The 19,404-nt window shown below is 37.4% G+C and overlaps 3 protein-coding genes across 7 annotated transcripts in view; 1 reads left to right on the top strand and 2 right to left on the bottom strand.

Moving 5' to 3' along the window:
- Positions 1–1,346: 1,346 nt before the first annotated feature.
- Positions 1,347–4,896, bottom strand: LOC127810936 (uncharacterized). Its single transcript, XM_052350568.1, has 4 exons — positions 4,637–4,896; positions 3,083–3,153; positions 2,760–2,895; positions 1,347–1,686 (listed from the first exon to the last, which is right to left on the bottom strand). Exons 1-4 carry the CDS (start codon positions 4,803–4,805, stop codon positions 1,601–1,603), a joined length of 462 nt encoding a protein of 153 aa, XP_052206528.1. The 5' UTR covers positions 4,806–4,896; the 3' UTR covers positions 1,347–1,600.
- Positions 4,897–7,347: 2,451 nt separating this feature from the next.
- LOC127811757 (uncharacterized) lies at positions 7,348–9,313 on the top strand. Of its 2 annotated transcripts, none has more exons than XM_052351915.1 (2): positions 7,348–8,134; positions 8,855–9,313. In XM_052351915.1, exons 1-2 carry the CDS (start codon positions 7,677–7,679, stop codon positions 9,012–9,014), a joined length of 618 nt encoding a protein of 205 aa, XP_052207875.1. In that variant the 5' UTR covers positions 7,348–7,676; the 3' UTR covers positions 9,015–9,313. The 2 variants fall into 2 exon arrangements, with proteins under 2 accessions (XP_052207875.1, XP_052207877.1); XM_052351917.1 differs by having other exon boundaries at positions 7,352–8,134; positions 8,858–9,313.
- A 1,491-nt stretch (positions 9,314–10,804) lies between these two features.
- Positions 10,805–19,404, bottom strand: part of LOC127811625 (DNA mismatch repair protein MSH1, mitochondrial) — a 57,793-nt gene continuing 49,193 nt past the window's right edge. The window contains exons 21-23 of one of the 4 annotated variants that reach the window (XM_052351650.1): positions 12,963–13,715; positions 12,543–12,711; positions 10,805–11,332 (exon numbers count right to left, since the gene is read on the bottom strand). In XM_052351650.1, coding sequence (XP_052207610.1) covers positions 11,301–11,332; positions 12,543–12,711; positions 12,963–13,715 — 954 coding nt within the window. In that variant the 3' untranslated portion in view covers positions 10,805–11,300. Of the gene's footprint in view, positions 11,333–11,898; positions 12,712–12,962; positions 13,716–19,404 lie in introns of those variants that run through there. The other 3 variants (XM_052351649.1, XM_052351648.1, XM_052351651.1) reach the window with 3 other exon arrangements.

Here is a 19,404-nt window from a genome sequence, read left to right as displayed (position 1 = left end):
TAGTCGATCAAGATTCCAGAGGCACTGAGGCAGACAGATAACATAATTCCCTCGACTTTTATTCCTTTTTTCCCCCTCCAGTTATACATGTAAGGTTCCAACTCTTGCAAAGCGGGGGAGTCTTGTACACTTCTAGACCTTTTTAATACATGCAAGTTTGACCCTCGAGGAAACATGGAGTTTCTGGTTATTTTCAGCTACTTTGTAGCTGATAAGCCTGCCGATTCCCAAGCGAAGGGCACATGCAAGTGGTAGAACTTTCAACTTGTAACGCTTTCTGCATTGTTTTAGAAGTTCCTTGTAATTGTGTTTCCTGCTCGTTAATATATGCTTTTCTATATGGGATTTGTTCCCCAACTTTCTTGAGCTAATTTTTGGCTTTTGCTGCTCCTTTCACAGTTTTCTCGACGATCTCGAAATCCAGATGGAATTTACTTGGCATGACAAGAAGCTTATTGCTCCAAATATTTACGTATACTTATGCTGCTTCTGAAGAATTAATTAGGATGCCAATGACTATTGGAGGTAGCTTAGCATAGAAGATGCTCAAAATCTCTCTGCAGGGTACCAAAATCGAAGCAAAATTAGACAGGTTTTAGGCATTTTAAAGCTAGTTAGATGATGAAATTAATGGAAATTATGGTTTCTTGGGACAGCATTTAAGTGAGACATCAAGACAAATATGCTGATTGTGACTTCTGTGAGTTTTTCTTCATCTGCTGAACACATTGTTTTGTTGCTTCTTTGAGAACTTGCAAAGCAATGAATTGCGTTTTACAGTGAATATTTCATTTCTGCAATCGTGTTCCCTCTTCCAGAGAAACCCCTTCTGATTTGTAGCTCGTTTGTGTAAATCCCTGTTTTCAATGATATGCCATTCCTCTGATGCACAGAATGTGAATATAATCATCCCTGCTAGGGCAATCCACCTGTTTGAAGAAAGAAATTGCAATACAAAGAGAGAAACCAAAGCAAAAACTATGAGCTCATGATCCATCCAGAAGATGAGATTGAAATATATTGGCAAGTTGTCAAAACTACCAGGATCGCGCGATAAGCTAGAAGATGGGGACATTCCATTTAGGCTCTATGTGATTCGGGTCATTTTACAGGCATCTCTTGTGATTTATTTTTATTATTTTGGGTAGTTTTTATTCTCATCAAAACAACTCTTTTTGTTAGGTTAAAAATGTATTTATTTGGCAAAACATGTTTAAAAAACATAAATCATATGAACCCGAAATATTAAAAGTAAATGTTTAACCCTCTGAAATAAAATGGCTCAAAACATAAGGTCTAGGTGAAATTTTACCCTAGAAAGAAAAAAGAAAGTTGCAAATGGAAGATACAACATCAAGCCCCCAGTTCATCTCTGGTGTGAAAATCATGAAACATATAATATTATACACTCAAAAGTTCAATAAACATTGTCTTCAATCTTCATAGGACCAGTATACTGCAGATTTCTCCGAGGGATTAGGCATAATAATGGTTCATTACAAACTGAAGTTGCAAAATGTACAACTGTATTAAGTCCATAACTTAAACAAATAGTGATCAATACAGGTGATGTTTGAGGTTGGAGTATTAACCATGAATTTCAAGCTTGTGAGGCAGCTGTTCCATTCTTCCCAAGTTGGCGCTGTCTGGCACGTTCCATCTTCCTTTTACGCCATTCTTCAAGAGCTGCAGAAAGTAAGTGTCAAAAATGATTTCCTATGGAACCACAAAAATGACAACTTCCTAAAGGAAGAAACTAGCATATTCAATAACCGCATTGTAAACAGTTTCTGCAACCTCATTGGCAACTGTTTCCCTGTTCTTATATCAAAAAATGTCACACGTTGGACTCTGTTCATCTATCATCTAGAAATGCAACTGAAAGGCATCACAAAACCATTTGAGATAGCACATTGGATATCGTAATATTTAATGATCCTCGGGTGAATATATGTCAAAAATTGCTTGGTGTTACCAGGAGTAATAGATGGTAAAATCATGAATCAAAATCCTAAAAGATGATGGATGGGGATGCAACTGTCTTCGTTGACAGCTTCTGGTCTTGCAATTGTACATAGAGGCTATAGAGCTTAAGAAAACAAAACTGTAAAATAACTTCAAGGGTTCAAATGGGTAAGCAAAGGAAAGACCAACTTGGATTTATAGAAAGACGAAACGTAAGTGACTGAAGCAACAAATATTTGGGACAGTCACACTAAAATAGAACAATACACCATTGTTGAATGTGTTTTGCTCTATTAGCAATTAATGCATGAGAAATGGACATGGCAGCACATTTACTCGGGAAACAAGCGTTCTTCACAATAACTGAAGGGTCAGCTACTGCAGTTCCAGAGGTGCATAGAATAACATCAATGTGGTTTTTTTAAGAAAACTGTATAATTCTTTGGTTCCTAGTATATGTTTGAACCACAGAATAAATATATCTTCATCAATATCCACAATTTGTAGCTCTGTTTCCAAACACAGTTATTGTATGAACAGCCTCATCCTTGCGATGCTTTGACACTTGATTTGACATGAATTTCTAGGCATGCAGAAACCCTTATCGCAGGTATATAACAAGGTAAATAAGGAATTGCATGAAAGAAATGATAAAAAAAATGAGGAAAAAAAGAGTGCAGGAAGCAGCAAGAGAGTCGACAGAAGTTCTCTAACATGGTACTCTCTGACTCTATGTTTTAAATGTGCCAGCAAACAGGTTGAAGAGGAAGAAAATGCAGGGGTAAGCTAGTTACCTTTAAGGCTGCCACTATCTGAATAGGAGCGAATATTGCTCAACCTTGTTATTAGGTCAGCAGCAGCAGTCTGTTTTGTGTCTTTCTGCTGGACAGGGTCTGCTTCTACATATGTTTCTTGCTGAATTTCTCTCACCTAATTTACTTGCATGTTAATTATTTCTCATGCCATAAACTTGAATACTAGTGGATACTTTGAAACTAAAAAACTGTAAAATGTGCACAAAAGAAGATATCAACATCAATGTGGTTGTACCCCATTCTTGCATTCATTCTGTTGAAATCAATAAATGAAGACAACTGTAGGACAACTAAGTACATACTCTTTTTATCAGTTCCAAGGGTTCCATGGCTTGACGTAACTCCTCGGATTCCCTAATATATCTGAGATGAACTGCATACAACAGGTCAACCAATGTGTTCATGTTAATCAGAAGACACTATTTCAAACATTTGTACCAGTAATAAGGACAAGAAATTTAAAGAGGATATCATAAAGAAACTACTAGTAGTTACATATTCCATATAGAAAGCAACGACTCTCTAAAGCAATTTCATGAGTAGAAAAATAGTCTTCCCTAAAAGTAGTAGAAATTTCATGTTATCTAAAAACAGAATCTTGATATTAGTACTATTATCTTATGCTTCTGATTCCATTTCATTACTTGAAGGTGCTTTCAGGACAATTTCAAAAGATAAATGGAAGGACCCATTTTGCTGACATAATTGAAAGGCTTTTATCCAATCTTATCCTTCTCAATTACCTTTGTTCAAGGGGAAGCAATGTTTTCAATGAGGAACTCAAGGAAAAGAAAAAACATAAAAGCCCCCTTTAGAGGCAGACTTTTTAAAGCATGGGGCGGGCTGAAAACCATGTGTATCAGGAAAAGGATCGTATGGGGAAGGAGGTTGAAGAAGAAGAGATCCATGGCTTAATTGCAAAGCCTCACAGGAAATTTCAAAAGTCCAAAAAGCAAACACTCATTTAGTCTGTAGAGAAAGTAACAAATGATCTATGAACCACATGTACCGGGGGACAAGGTGAGGAATGACAAGGTAGAGACATTGTGTAGTGCAATAAGCTTCGTGATTTATCATTCACCCGACACCCATGTTGTATGAAGGAATAAAAAGACTAGTCCTCTGTTTACATCTACTCGTGCAGGGAATGGAAAAGATAATTAGATAGGAAGCAAAACAAAGTAAAGAAGCTTGCTTATCTTGTTTCTAATTTTTGGCCGAGTTAGGGAAATGAGGAGAATCACTCTTTGGTCATGGGCAACTCATTCTTTAATCTTTCAACAGACCATTCCCTTGACAAATCTAATGTTCAAATATGCACATACATTGCGCTAGGATTCAGCAATACAAACATTTAATAGTTTCTGTCACCTCTAATAGTTTCTCTATACACACAACACATTTAGAAGCTTGGGTTACTCAAAATCCCTAGCTTTTGTTTCATCACTGTCCTTGGTATTCAAGAGCAAACGGTGATCAAATCATGAGATTGAATAATCATTTGAACAAGCAGAAAGCAGAAACATCTGTGGTCAAACCTAAAACTTCCGATTCTCAATCACCGAGCACAATTAACAATATTTACCATATAATCCCACGACCCAAAAGATAGTGGGCGATCCACTCTAAACATAAAAAAGAAAAAGAAAACCACGACCGCATAATTGATTTCCAATTCAACACTTGCGAAAATTTCCATCTTTAATTTGGTATCAAAAGGACCATATGAGAAGGGTATAAAGATACAATTGAAGATACGAAGACAACCCGTGATTGTAATTCGTCTGGACACCCAATTTCAAAGAATGAGTAGTGCAGAAAAGAAATGGAAGAAATAGAGAGAGAAGGAGACGAGCCTGACTGGGAATGGCGGGCGGGCGATTTGCGGATGGATGCAGCGGAGAGGAAGGCCTGGACCAAGAGAAGGGCAGTGACCAGATTGAAGAAACAGACGACGATAGTGGCGGTCCTGAAAGAGAACCTCGTCATCTTCCACCATTGATGATGATGATGCCCTGTTTCCATCCTCTTCTTCTTCTTCTTCTTCTTCTTCTTCTTCTTCTGATCACTTCTCCCACGACTGTCTTCAGAGGCTGTGAACCACTGAATCACCACCTACCGGTTACCACCTCCGTTTTTATGAACGGAAACGAAAAAAAAAAAAAAAAAAGGAAAATGGTTTTTCTTCCGAAAAGATTAACCGAATATTTGCGCCGAGTGGGATACAAATTTTATTAGGCAAATTATATGTAACCCTCACTTAGGGCCGGCCAGGTGTAATTTCCATTCTGAACTTTTAATTGTATCAAAAGACTTTATTATATTTTTTAAATGTTACAATCAATCACCCATCATTTATTAGTTAACTGTGTGTTAATTGATCAATACATGCATATCATATATTACTAAAATTACGTTCAAATAGTCTGAATTAAATAAAAAATTATAAAAATAGAAAGAATGAACAACCTAACCTCTTCAAAATTGATTCTCTAAGATACAAGAATTGAATCATGCTAGATGTATAATTATTTTGTACATTTTGAACTACATAAAAGGATATTATGACCAAAATATCCCTCGACTTACATGCATTTCTATGCGCCTCATGAGGGATTTTTTTATCATTGGTATACCTTTATGAAATCTAAGGTATATATAAAGGTGTACCAATAATATTTTTCAAGATACAAACACTATGAAATAGAATTACACATCGGGACTCGTGCTTAGGAGGCAAATGCTACTTTTTTTAACATATAAATAAGCAAACATAAATCAATAACGACACAACAAACATAAATCAGAGTTTATTTAGAATTTTCTCCAAAGTACATTTCTCAGAATTTTCTCACTAACCAAACATGTCATCAAGCTCGGGAACTCGCGGACGTTAAAGAAGGTGTGGCTTCGTCGAGCTTGGTGGGTGGCTTCAACTTCGAGCTTGGGCGGCGAATATTCGAACTGGCAGAGAAGAGAACAGCTTGGGTGGCGAAGCTTCGAAGTGGCGAATTAAGAAGAGAAGCTTCGAGCTTGGGCGGAGAAAGAAGCTTCCAACTTGGGCGGCGGAGCTTCAAGCTTGGGCAGAGAAAATAAGCTTCAAATTGGCTGAGAAAGCCAGTTTCGACTTTCAAAGTCGATGCTTCATGGCTGTTCCTTCCTTCGAAATAGCATATTGCATTTGAGGATGAAATTAGGGAATAGGTTAGGGTTAATTACATCAATAATAACTCAATTTTGTATTATATTACTATTTGATTATTAAACTTTGAAATGTTACATGTTAGTCACTAATATTTTAAAATGATTATTGCTTAGTCACTGAACTTTGAAATATTAGTGACTAACAGGTAATATTTTAAAATTCAGTGTAATAGTTTTGAAATATCAGTGATTAATAGGTAACATTTTAAAGTTCAATAACTAAATAGTAATAATTTTAAAATATCAGTGGTTAACAGGTAATATTTCAAAGTTCAGTGACTAAGTAGTAACCGTTTTGAAATATCAATGACTAACAAGTAACATTTCAAAGTTCAGTGACCAAATAGTAATAGAATGTAAAATTGGGTTATTATTAGTGTAATTAACCCGATTAGGTTGTTCTTTCCTACGACTTTTAAATTTCTTTTTTCAATTCAGAACCCCATTTAGGAGGGATTTTAATGACACTAACTAACAGAGTTAAGGATTAACTAATGGATGATATTGATTACAATATTTAGAAAGTATAATGAAATTTTTTTGTGCAATTAAAAATTTAGAGTGATAAGTTACACCTAACCCTAAATTTGCCTAATTTTATTTTGTCGAATGAAAATTATAGTATGCCTTTTTTATATTTTTAAATTTCATCTATACTTTTCCTTCTTTTATATATATATATGTATATATAATAGGTATATAAAAATTATTATACGTGAAATAACATCAAAAGTGTTGATTTTAGAATATGGAAAACAAATATATTTAGTTCCATACATATAAATATTTATTTTCATACTTATAAATTTAACATTTTAATTAAACTTAAGTTTTAATATAATTAAAATTTACCTTTTAATTTATAAATCAGTACTGTAATCAAATTCAAAAGGTCAAATTCATATTTTTGCCTTTATATTTTCACATTTTTTTGGTGTGGTTAGCCAAACTTTTTATTGTTCAATTACACCTTTGTATTTGTATTTTTAACTTAATTTAAGTCATATATTTTGATCTTTTTTTTGTGTGTACAATACAATTTTTTTATTATTTTGATTACACCATTATATCTACATTTTCAAATCAATTTAATTCATGTATTTTGAAGTATAAAAAAAAAATTAAATTAATTCATCTTACTTTATCATTTTTTTTTACATATCAAAATATATGAAATTTAAATTGTCGTGCAAAAAAAAGATTAATTAAAGTTAAATTGACTTAAAAATAGAAATAAAAAATATAATAAAAAATAAAAAAATTAAATAACTACACAGAAACAAAATTTAAAGTACAGATAAAAATACGAGTTTGCCGATTTCAAAACCCTAAAGATTGTGACATTAAGGTGATGAAGGGTACATGATAGGATGGGGAGGATAAAATGAAATAAAAATGCTTGCTTTCTCGTTAGGATCCTATCCTAGGTCAAGCAACAGCATCAACAAGACAACCCTAAATTTGACAGAACCCTAAATTTAGCACCAAATCAGCAGAGGAAGAAGGAAGGTTGTGAATCACAAAATTCAATGGCATCCCAATCATCCTTAATTCCTATTCAAACCCACAATAAAATTAAGCAACCCCTTATTTACTTTTTTTGCTTTTGCTTTCTCTTTCATCGGAGAAGAGGAACCCATCTCGACGACGACGGCGGCAGCACGCAGTTACAGCACCACCACCACCACCACCATGGAAGGCGAGGCCACGCCTGCGAGAAAGGTGATGGTCATAGCCGATCCTACTCGCGAATCGGCCGCTGCACTACAATACACGCTCTCCCATGCAATTCTCGAGAACGACAACTTGATTCTCCTCCACGTCGGGAACCCTAATTCGTGGAAAAGCCCCTTCTCCTTCTTCAAGTGGCCGTCGCCGGCCACCGGAGGCTCTGCGTCCTTCTCCTCCTCCTCCGTGCCGGGCGGCGGCGTCGGCGGCAGTGGTGGAGGCGGAGGAGCGGGATACTTCGATTTTCTTGAAGCGATGAAGCATGCTTCCGGGATTGCGCAGCCGGATATTAGGGTTCAGGTGGACAGGGTGGATGGGGACGGCAAGGAGAAGGCCCATGTGATCCTTCAGTACTGCACGGATCATTCCATCGATCTCCTTGTCATCGGACAGAAGCGGAGTTTGTCGAATGTATTATTAGGGTATGTTCGTATTCATCTTCTAATCTCATTTGTGTTTTTGTTGTTTTCAAATCATTACAAAATCATTCATGATAGATTAATAGGGAAAAATGACCCATTTGGCCTACATTTTCGACCCAAAAATTCAGACAGCACACCACTCCATGAAACCCTAAGAAAAAGGGGGTTTCCTGGGATTAGAACTTCCATGAAAAGTCATGAACGAGGCTTTGTTATGGTTCTCTCAACCGATAGGTCACTTCTTTGTGAGCTTGTGAATTGAATATAATCTTTATATAATTGATATCACCTGGTAAAGTTGAAGATTGGTGGTGTTGTTATTGTTATATTGTATGTTTGTGATGCATTTATGTCGAAGAAAAGAAATAAGCATATCATCATTTTATCATTTTCTCAAAGCTTTCTTACCCACCCCAGGTTCCCTCTCTTAATGGTGGATTATTTTGTCTAATAACCTTCTTTGGAATTCCACAAACTACCAAACACCACATATGAAAGATTACTCTTAACCCTAATTTAGCCAATAGGCTTTAAGGCTCAAATCATAGGAGTAGAGCCACCCACCCTTCTTTAATCAGGCTCATGGCCAGATTTGGAATGAGATTTGAACCCATTTATACTTTCCTCCAAGTCCATAACCAAAACCCTAAATCTAACAGAGGCTTCTAATTCCTGGCTCTTTTTTTTTTTTTTTTTAATGTATTTGCATGTATCATTCAGCAGCCAAAAGAGGAAGAATGGGTCTTTGAGAGGACTAGATACAGCGGATTATCTGATTGAGAACAGCAAGTGCACCTGTGTTTCAGTGCAGAAGAAGGGCCAAAATGCAGGTTATCTTCTCAACACAAAAACCCACAAGAACTTTTGGCTCCTAGCTTAGAGGATATGAACAACAACATGTATTCCAATCGTCATCTCTTCCATCACTTGCAATGTCCTCCCTTGCCGTCAGTTCTCTGTATGCAAGTTTATGGTTTAATTCTTATTGTCACAGAACTAGACCCTCTACTTGAACCACTGTCATCTTCTATACTTTCAAAGCTCATGATTTCTCTCAATGTTGTTCTCTTTAGAGAAAAAAACTCATGTATTATCTTTACGTTTCCTGTTTGTGAGGATTGTACATATTTGGACGAGGATTGTGGAAAAGAACCAGCACCAGGAGCTATCTTCAAATTACATTTCGCAAACTGCAATCGATATATATATATATATATTTGTGTGTGTGTGACATACATTTGCTCGGTACCATATAAACTCAAGAAGACATCACATATAACTTGCAGAAGTCATGTATATTATGCAAAACAACCTGCACATAGGTGTGGGCAACTAGTCTGGACGAGATGTAAAACTAGATTGGTTACCTAACGAACTTGACCGACACAGTCTGGTTTGGTTTAATCCTGTTCAAATTGGTTCAACAAATTAATGTTGTTCCTGTTTTCTATGAATTTAAAAAATATATATACCCATTAATATATACATGGATGCAAGCAAACTCAATAGTAATTTTACATTCAATTTTTCCTTCAACAAAATAATTTAACTTCACACACTCATACGTATATACACAGTTTTTTGTCCAAACGGGATCCAAGGCCAAATATTACCATTGTTTTGACCAAAAATTAAATCAAGATGGTTCGATATTAGTCCAATGCAGTTTTTTGGTATGGACTAAAATTTACACACTCTAATAACTAATGAAAAGAAGTCTCAAGCTGCCCCCAGGACATAGGTTGAGTGGTCGGATGAGTAATATATTGATATTAATTCGATGGGTTACAAGTTCAATCTTCGTCTTGAATAAGGATTTTAGGTCCAACTTGCGATTTACCTTCTTTAACATAATTAAAAGCATGAGCACCAAGAACCCCGAAAAAACAGTCATCGCAAGAAAAGTCTCAAGCTCAATCATCTTAGTGCCACTAAATACAGGAAATACAGGATGCAAGGAGGCTAATCAGCTGGATAGCGCCTATCTATGTTCACAAACACATTAAAAAGAAGAGAGATTCCATGGAAAGATACAGATAGGCAACAACAATCCAAGCCTATGAAATTGGTTGCAAGAATTCTATCTTTTAGTTGTCTTATTTTGTGTAAGATCATTTCATAAAAAAATTGCAATTTTCGTAATGGAGTTATGGAGGTATTTACTTGGAGAAGATCGAAAAATCTTATGTTACTGCTTTGGACAAGCTATACTGAAAACAAGCACCAAACTTGATTTGAAAAGTGTGGAACGATGTACAAGCTAGAGTGATAAATTATATTTTATAAGAGTTTCAACTTATAAAAAATGATATCTTCATAGAATCAGACATAAAAATAAAAAAATGTCAATGTAAGATGATAATGAGTGATTCACAAGTATAATAAAATTAAACTTCAATAACAATTTATATTTCAGTCCATTTCATTCCATTGAAATTGTTATGTTATTTATGTCGGGCAATATAACATTTGCCCGAATTGGATAAAATTAGAGGGAAGGCGTGGGCCCCACCCTCTTCTTGTATGCTCGTGTCAGGGCAACCCCAACGCGGATAGGATAACATTTCTGTCTATTCCATTCCCATTTCTGTTGAGGGAAATAAAAATTAAGAATGTTGTTTCATTTTGTCCTGATCCATCAAGAAAATGAAAGTAAAAACTAAAAAAATATTTAATTTTCTAAACATCAACATTTAATTTATATTGTGGGTGAAAATAAAATTATTAGTAAATCTGCAATCATTCAAACATTATAAAAACAGCGAATCTAGTCCCTAAAAAACACGCAAATTTGGTTGCTGGAGTAGTTTATCGCCAAATTTATGATAGAGAGCCAGAAACTCGTTGGATTTGGTGAGTGAGTTGCGAAAATGACCAGACATGCTCTAGTTCGCCATGAGGACAACCGGTTCTGCTTTGTGTTCACAAATCTGCAGGTCTTCGTTGCTGGGATGGTTGGATTATTGATTGCTCAAGGTGGCTGGAAGAACGGTTGGATCTGCTTGAGTTCGTCGAATTTGCAGGTTTTCGCCATGAGGACAGCCAGAATTGCTGGAGATGACCAGATCAGCTCAAGTTTGTCGGATCTACAGGTCTTCTACACGAGGTCGACTAGAAGTAACGTAAGTGCTCACGGTCACCAGAATGTCGCGGTGATTGGCACTGGTCAACAGCGAGGTATGCCTTCTCGGTTGGTTGCTGAGGAAAAGAGAGGATGGTGGTTAAAGCTTTCGCGCATTTTTTCCATTCCATTTTAAAAGTTGTTGCCAAAATCTCGAAAACAAAACACAACTTTCACTCATTCATGAGAATTTTAACGTTTCCAAACAGACCCTTAGCAATCCATTTTCCAAAACTTTTTACACCACCTAATAAAGGGGTACGATGTAAGAACAAGGGAGAGGGTACAGTGCAGTTTGAACGATGTGGGTACCAAAACCTTGCACATACCCTAGAAATTGCCCAAAGAAGAATGAACAACCGGTCCAAATCAAACCAAATCAGACACAACTGAAAAGCTCCCCCTGTGAAAGACTAAAGACTGGACCAAATCGTACTAGCCCAGCTTGTTCGATAGTAGACTGATAATTTTCTTTTCCTGATTAATGTGAATTTAAAAATATATGTATATGTATATAAACACTAATAATAATATGAGTAAAGCACGAACAGATTGTTAATTTGTCAGAATTTGAGTTTCTCAATATCATATATATATATATATAAACTATTAAACTATATATTATATATATGGAGAAAGAGAATCAATTTTTGGTCCGAACCAGAAATTGAAAAAAAATCAACATGGGGATTGAAAACCGGACCGGCAAGGTTTGGTCCCGGACTGGAACGGTCCAGCTTTTTGATCCAGACCAATTTTGAGTGACCCCTACTTCAAGCAAGGTTTTACTAGTTACAACAGCAGTTTCACTCACTCCTAACACAATGGATACTCTACCACCAGCATTTCAATGCATAAGTTGTCACTTAGAAGACTCGCTAACATGTGTTTCCACAAAGTAAACTTACCCAAACTCGTCCCAAAAGACTGAAGAACAAACAAAAAGGAAAATTTGCTAAAAGATTTTCTTCCATAAATTTCTCTATCATGCAATGGATTTGAAGATGCCAATCAACAAGAACACCCTTTGGCAAGAGGCCGTGACGGTATGCTGCAGTGGAGCACTAACATTAAACCAAAACTTTTGTAGCCACAGCAAGTTTGGCATCCACAACCAGTTGTCCTTAATTTACAATGCTACCTAACCGAAAGATCATAACTGCAATGCTATTTCATATCGAATAGCTCTGCACCTTACACATCTTGGCTACTGAGATGTGTGAGTTCATCTATGCAAAGTTGCACTTTCCAACGAGAGATCAGAAGTGCCAAAATTTCGATGCTTACCATCAACCACATTTGTCAGTTGGAAACCTTGATTAAGAAGTTGGTTGATGAGAAGAGTTTCCAGTTGGCAAGCCATGCTCTTGCCAGGCACCAATAGATAAAGGAAAGAAGCACTCTGCATTCCATCCTTGGAACGATGAGCATGAATTCGACCCTCAAGATCATCAGTCTGCAGTAGTACCGCAACCAAGTCAGCAGTCAGAAGGATAAAAGATAAACGCAAATGCCATAAGTTTGAAAATACATTTATAAGAAAACAGACTGTATACTTGCAAGATTTGCAATCAGTCTACTCGTGAAAACAGCATCTAGTGAGCTGTATTCAGCTTACGACTAAACACCCTAGTATTAAACAGTTGCCTGGCATTATACAGGTTAGGGTTAAAGGCCATGCTTCATTAAATAAAGAAATCAATATACCTGTCCAACATATAGTTTTTTGTCAGGTCTAAGCATCACATAAACACTTGAAGCACCAATTGTTGATGGAGGTGGCAGTTCCCTAGCATCAATTGCAACACAATTTACCTCAAGCTCTAATACATTTTTCTTCTTGTAGACCTCAATCAGTTTTTTCTGACAGATTATAGTGATTGCACTCTCAACTTTCTTTCTTACAATCTCCATTCCATTTGTTGACCCAACCTTGTGGCTGACTGCCTTTTTATGGATACTGTTAGATTGATTGTCGGCTTCATTCAAACCGTTAATATTAACAGTTGGGGAACCATTAATACTCGATTTAGAAGAAAAACAATCTAGTTGTTTATCATTCCTTCCCAAAAGCATATCTTTTGCATAAACGGAAAAATACAGCTCTTGTGCCCTTTGGATAATTGTTTCAGGAATTCCTTCCCTTTTAGCTGTTTCAAATGCAAGGCTTTCTTTGCAGATCCCATCTACCAGCTTCCATGTTGGTTTTGTTTGCCCATCAATATATTCTGTTGCCATTGACTTATATGCAGTGTTCTTTATTGATAGAGGTAAGTCAAAGATTCCATGCAAGTGGGTCGATACAATTCCAAGACAACCAATTTTATCAAGAGTTTCCACAATGCTGCCAGCAATACATGTCCCCTTGGCTGTTTCTGTTCCCCTGCATATTTCATCCACAAGCACAAGACTCCTTGAAGTGGCTCTAGTTATTATAGACCGTACCTCAGACATTTCAATCTGATACATGAAAGGTGTTAATAACGATTTTATATGCAAAATAAGATATAGCATTATTGGATCTTCTATTCATAGGATAGAGAGAAGAAAAAATGAACTACATGCGTGATGAGAAGGATCCATGCAATCAGTTCTTCACTAATGAAACAGATTACAATGACGCAAAACATCAGTTTATTGATTTTTTTTTCTGTAATAGAAGATTTAGTGAATTTTGCAGTTATGTGATTGGAACAGCATATTGAAGTCAAGCAGCCATCCACTGCAGCAATGGGCCAAAAGGTTGATTTTACATTGGAAACTGAACCCAACAGAGACACCCTCAAACTCAAGGGAAACTGTTAGGGGCTGTTTAGCTGTGGAAAAGAGCCCCAGTTTTCCAGAAAATTACACTAGAGAAACAGAAAATTAGAAAACTTTGTTCAAGTACAAAAATTTCCAAATAGAAAAAGGAGATTTGGGGACCATTTTCTACAACTAAACCGCCCCTTACCTTCCTATATGTAACGGCCACTGGGTTCTCACAGTACATGGTGATGTAGGATGTTGGCAACAACCTCTGGAGACATACAAGAGTTGTCCTAGAACTGGGTCTAAGCCCAACAGGGATGTTTTTTATGAAGGACCCTTTTAGGAGCTTTCTTAGGCTTAATTTTGATGTTTTATGCATCAAGAGTACTTTTGTCATTCTACAAATGTCTCCTAGGGTTCTTTGGTAACTGTTATTACATGTTAGGGTTACATTTATAGCATTCAGGTATTTTTATAGTCTTATTATTAATAGGATCAGTTTTTGTTTAGTTTCCTAATACGAAAGAATTTTCCTAGCCCTAGTAGGAATAGCATTACTAGAACTTTATACATACCATTGAGATCTTTTTTTTTTTTTTTTTTCCATTAGTGATTAGAATGAACAATTACCTACAGTTTTCTTTAAGCGTGTTATGCTTTCTTTGAATTGCGTGATGCAATTCTAAGCCTCAGTGTGATGCCTATTTCTCTGTCTTCCCTGATCTTTCAATTTAAATTCTTACTAACGTAACCCTACTTCCAAACATGTTTTCAGTTTGAAATTTTTCATCTTTCCAAAAAAAAAAAATAAAAATAAAAAACTATGTGGTTGTGCTTTTATATTGAGAAAAAAAAGGCAGATTCTCCAATGACAATTTTAATAATAAGATTTGATGGTCGAATCTGTATTGGATCTCTTACAATCCTTTCTCCTTTCTCACCTTTAAGTTTAAGGTTTTATGTTGAATAGGCATTGAGCCTTGAGAGAGAAGTTGTGTTTTAATGTTAAGAGTTTTACGTAAGATAGTTAAAGGGTGTTCTATTGTTTTCTCAATTTTTGTGGTTATTATTGGTTAGAGATTAAGAAGTCCATAAAAGAAAATGACATAGGCACAAAATGTGTGCACCTTTCATGTTGTTCCTCAGGGGAAGGGGCACACCTATAGCCTAGGTGTGTGTGCCTCATAAAGCTAATCAACCCTCAATTGAGCCTTGAGCCTAGGTGTGCCTTAGATAAGTATGTTGGATTATGAGGATATCTAAGATTAAGGCAATGGAGATTGGTTAGGATTAATTCTTAAACTAGAATTAGGATCTTATATATATCTTTCCTTTCTTCTTTATTGTTGATTATCTTTCCTTTCTTGTTGTTTCTTTTGTTGTTGTATTTTCTCTCTATAAGAGAGCTGATTGTGTTCATAGTTAAGGCATGAGAGTATTAGGTTTCTCCTAGAGATTTTACATGGTATCAAAGCCTAATAGGCTGATACACTAAAACCCTAGTGCTTTCATTGCACTAGCCGCCACCCCTTCATTGGGATTCTCTTCACCATCAGTCTTAACCTGTTAGAGTACCTTCAGTGCATTGTCTGGCCACTAGCACTGCCACTGCTATTGAGTTCGCTGCTATCAGATCGGCCGACCATCGGAGACCCACCACTGCCGGAGCCTTCACGCGCCACTGCCTAGTCCGTCTCCGACCCCATGCGCCAACGCGTGCGCCGCCCTCTCGCCTCCAGCTTCTCCAGATCATCCCTCCAACATTGTTCTCACCCATCCCTGGTGTTCAACGTACCTTAATCGCATTCGACCTCTTCCTCACCAACTAGAACAGCCATGTCAGAACATTCAGGCATGACTCCAGATTTAGAAACTGGAGAATTAACTCCAATGGCTCAATCAATGGAAGCCAGAACTGGATCAGGGACTGGAGAGCTGCCCGGAATCCACCAATCCTACCGATTAGATGGTAAGAATTATTTACAATGGGCCCAACTAGTACAAACATTCCTCAAGGGTAAAGGGAAAAACAACCATTTGACTCTGGCTCCTCCAAAACCAACAGATCTTGCACTTCCGGCATGGGAGGTAGAAGATGCTCAAATCATGTCATGGCCTTGGAATGCCATGTAACCCGAGATAAGTAAAAACTACATGTTTTTGGGTTCGGCTAAAGAGATTTGGGAAACCATACGACTAACTTACTCCAAAATTCATGATGCATCAGTTATATTTTAGGTTAAAACTAAACTTAGTAGCACTAAACAAAGGGGCATGAGTGTTACTGAATACTATAATAAGATGCATGGCTTATGGCTAGAGTTAGACCATTATCAGAATATTAAAATGGTATGCAGTGCTGATATTGCAACTCTTAGTCAAATATTTGAAAGAGATAAGAGTGGTTGAGTTCCTCGCAGGCCTCAATTCAGAGTTTAATCAGGTTCGGGTGCAAATCTTAGGGAGAGAAAAGCTTCCAGCACTCCATGAGGTCTTCTCTATGGTTAGAAGTGAGGAGAATCGAAGGACAGCAATGCTTCATGAAGCTGGATCAGAAAGATCAGCCATGATCTCCAATTGAAGGGCTGCTGTAGTGATTGAAATTGGTTCAGAAAATCAGCCATGGCATCCAACAGAGGAGGCAGATCGAAGATGAAAACAGGGAGGGGAGAATTTCAGTCTTGGGCTGCAAATAAAGAGGCACTATGGTGCACCTTCTACAATAAACCGAGACATACTAGAGAGACTTGTTTCAAGCTCCATGGAAAGGAAGTGGTTTTAAATCGTTTGGGAAGTTTTAAAAATCTGGCAGCCAAGAATCAGGCATATGCATGCAGCAAGGGTCAAGAAGAAGAGGGATTAACTACCCAAAGTGAGCCTGCTCCAGGTGCTGAATTTTTAAACACTGAAGAAATCTCTAAGTTGAAGCGGTTCCTCAAGACCCCACAAGACAGTGCATGCTCTCTTGCACACAAAGACTCCTCAGGTAACTGCCTTCATTCAGCATTTTTTCCAGCCTTTAAGACTGATAAACATGATGTATGGATTCTAGATACAGGGACCACTGATCACATGATGCCCCATTCCCATGTTTTTGATGCCTACCACTCTCTTTCCACCTCTAAACAAATCACAATAGCCAATGGAACATCTGTTCCAATTTTAGGCAGGGTATAGTCACTCTAAACTCTCATTTTTCCCTCAAACAGTTCCTCATGTACCTAGTTTATCAGCCAATCTTATCTCTATTCACCAACTAACCAAAGATTTGACTTGTCGGGCTATTTTTTCCCCTCATTTGTGTGAATTTCAGGACATGACAATAGGGAAGATGATTGGTGCTGCTAGAGAATGCAATGGGCTGTACTACCTGATGAGGGAAGACACTTATCCTACAAAGAAATAGCTTCCAACTGCTGCCTAATCATCTCAGTCAACCTCCAATTATAGGGATGTATGGCTGCAACACTACCGATTGGGTCATCCTCCTTTCACTCTATTAAAATCCATGTTTCCTACATTGTTTGAATCTTTAAATCCTAGTCTTTTTCATTGTGATGTTTGTGTTCTGTCTAAGCATCATCGTGTGTCCTATCCTCCTAGCAATAAAATCTCATCTACACCATTTACTTTGATTCACTCAGATGTGTGGGGACCATCTAAAATCCCTAATTGTTCTGAGGCTCGTTGGTTTATCTCTTTCATTGATGATTGTACCCGTATGACTTGGGTTTTTCTATTAAAAGATAATGCCACCATTAGTTCAGTTCTTCCCACTTTTTGTAAAATGATTGCAACTCAGTTTAGTTCGCCTATTAAAAGATTAAGAACTGATAAGCAAGGGATTATTTTAATCATCACTTGCATCAATACTTCCAACAAGAAGGAATAATCCCTGAATCTTCTTGTGTTGATACCCCCAACAAAATGGGGTAGCTGAAAGGAAGATGAGACACCTCCTTAATGTGGCTCGATCTCTTCTTCATCATCACAATGTTCCTAAATCCTTCTAGGGGAAAGCAGTCCTTATAGCGGCCTATCTCATTAACCGAGTCCCTACCAAGTTGCTACAAAATCACAGTCCTTTACACTGTCTATCCTCTTTCTTTCCCGATCAGTTCTTACATTCCCCTCTTCCCCTTCAGGTGTTTGGTCGTGTATCCTTTGTTCACATTCCCAAACAACTCCGTGATAAACTTGATCGTCGAGCAATCAAATGTGTTTCCTTGGATACTCACCCACTCAAAAGGGGTACAAGTGTTACCATCCTCTCACTCGAAAATTTTATGTCTCCAAGGATATCATGTTTGTGGAATCTACACCTTTTTCTGGCTCATCTCAGGCTGGTCCCCAGGGGGAGACTTTGGTTCGAGGTGACCACCCTTCTAGTGACAGCCCTTTATGTGATAGTGACATCTTCTTTCCTTTTGTTCAACATATTCTTACATCTTCTCAGCCCCCTAGCTATCCTATTATCTCTCCTCAATCTCCAAATAGCAGTCATGAATCAGCCCTTAATCAAGGTATGACTGAGCAGGAGCAGGGGCAATTAGATACTCAGGAGCTATCACCCTTTGTCAGGTATAAGGGATCTCCTTATGTATTCAAACGTAGATAGCTCTAGCATACACCATCATTATCTCATAGTCAAGGTATGAATCCCATTCAATCTTCACCCTTAGTTCAACCTGATGACCTAGACCTACCTGTAGCCATTCCAAAAGGGAAAAGAAGTTGCACTCAACACCCATTAACCAACTTCTTGTCCTATCATCGTCTTTCCCAGAATCACAAGGCCTTCTTAGTATCCTTGGACTCCATTGAAATCCCCAAGTCAGTTGAGAAGGCTCTAAATGATCTGAACTGGAGGCAAGCCATGTTGGAGGAGATGAAAGCTTTGAAGAAGAATCATACATGGGACCTAGTGCCTCAACCACAGGGTGTTACACCAGTTGGCTGCAGGTGGATTTTCAATATCAAATACAATGCTAATGGGACCCTAGAGAGATACAAAGCTAGATTGGTCGCCAAGGGCTATACTCAATCATATGGCATAGACTATCTCAAGACATTTGCCCCTGTGGCAAAAATGGCAACTGTGAGAATTCTTTTATCATTAGCAGTTTATTTTGGATGGAGCATACAATAGTTGGATGTTAAAAATGCATTTCTACATGGAGATTTGGAAGAAGAAGTTTTTATGGAATTGCCCCTTGGATTTCAGGAAAGGGAAGCAGGGCAAGTATGCAGAGTAAGGAAGGTACTCTATGGGCTCAAATAGTCCCCAAGAGCATGGTTTGGTAGGTTTTCTAGGGCCATGATAGATATGGGATATAACCAAAACAGGGGTGATCATACACTCTTCTTCAAGCATTCAAACAAAGAGAAGGTTACTGCT

Source organism: Diospyros lotus, chromosome 10, assembly GCF_014633365.1.
Source record: "Diospyros lotus cultivar Yz01 chromosome 10, ASM1463336v1, whole genome shotgun sequence".
NCBI classification, from domain to species: domain Eukaryota; kingdom Viridiplantae; phylum Streptophyta; class Magnoliopsida; order Ericales; family Ebenaceae; genus Diospyros; species Diospyros lotus.
Note: the sequence above shows the minus strand (reverse complement) of the source record. Positions and strands in the feature narration are given on the sequence as shown.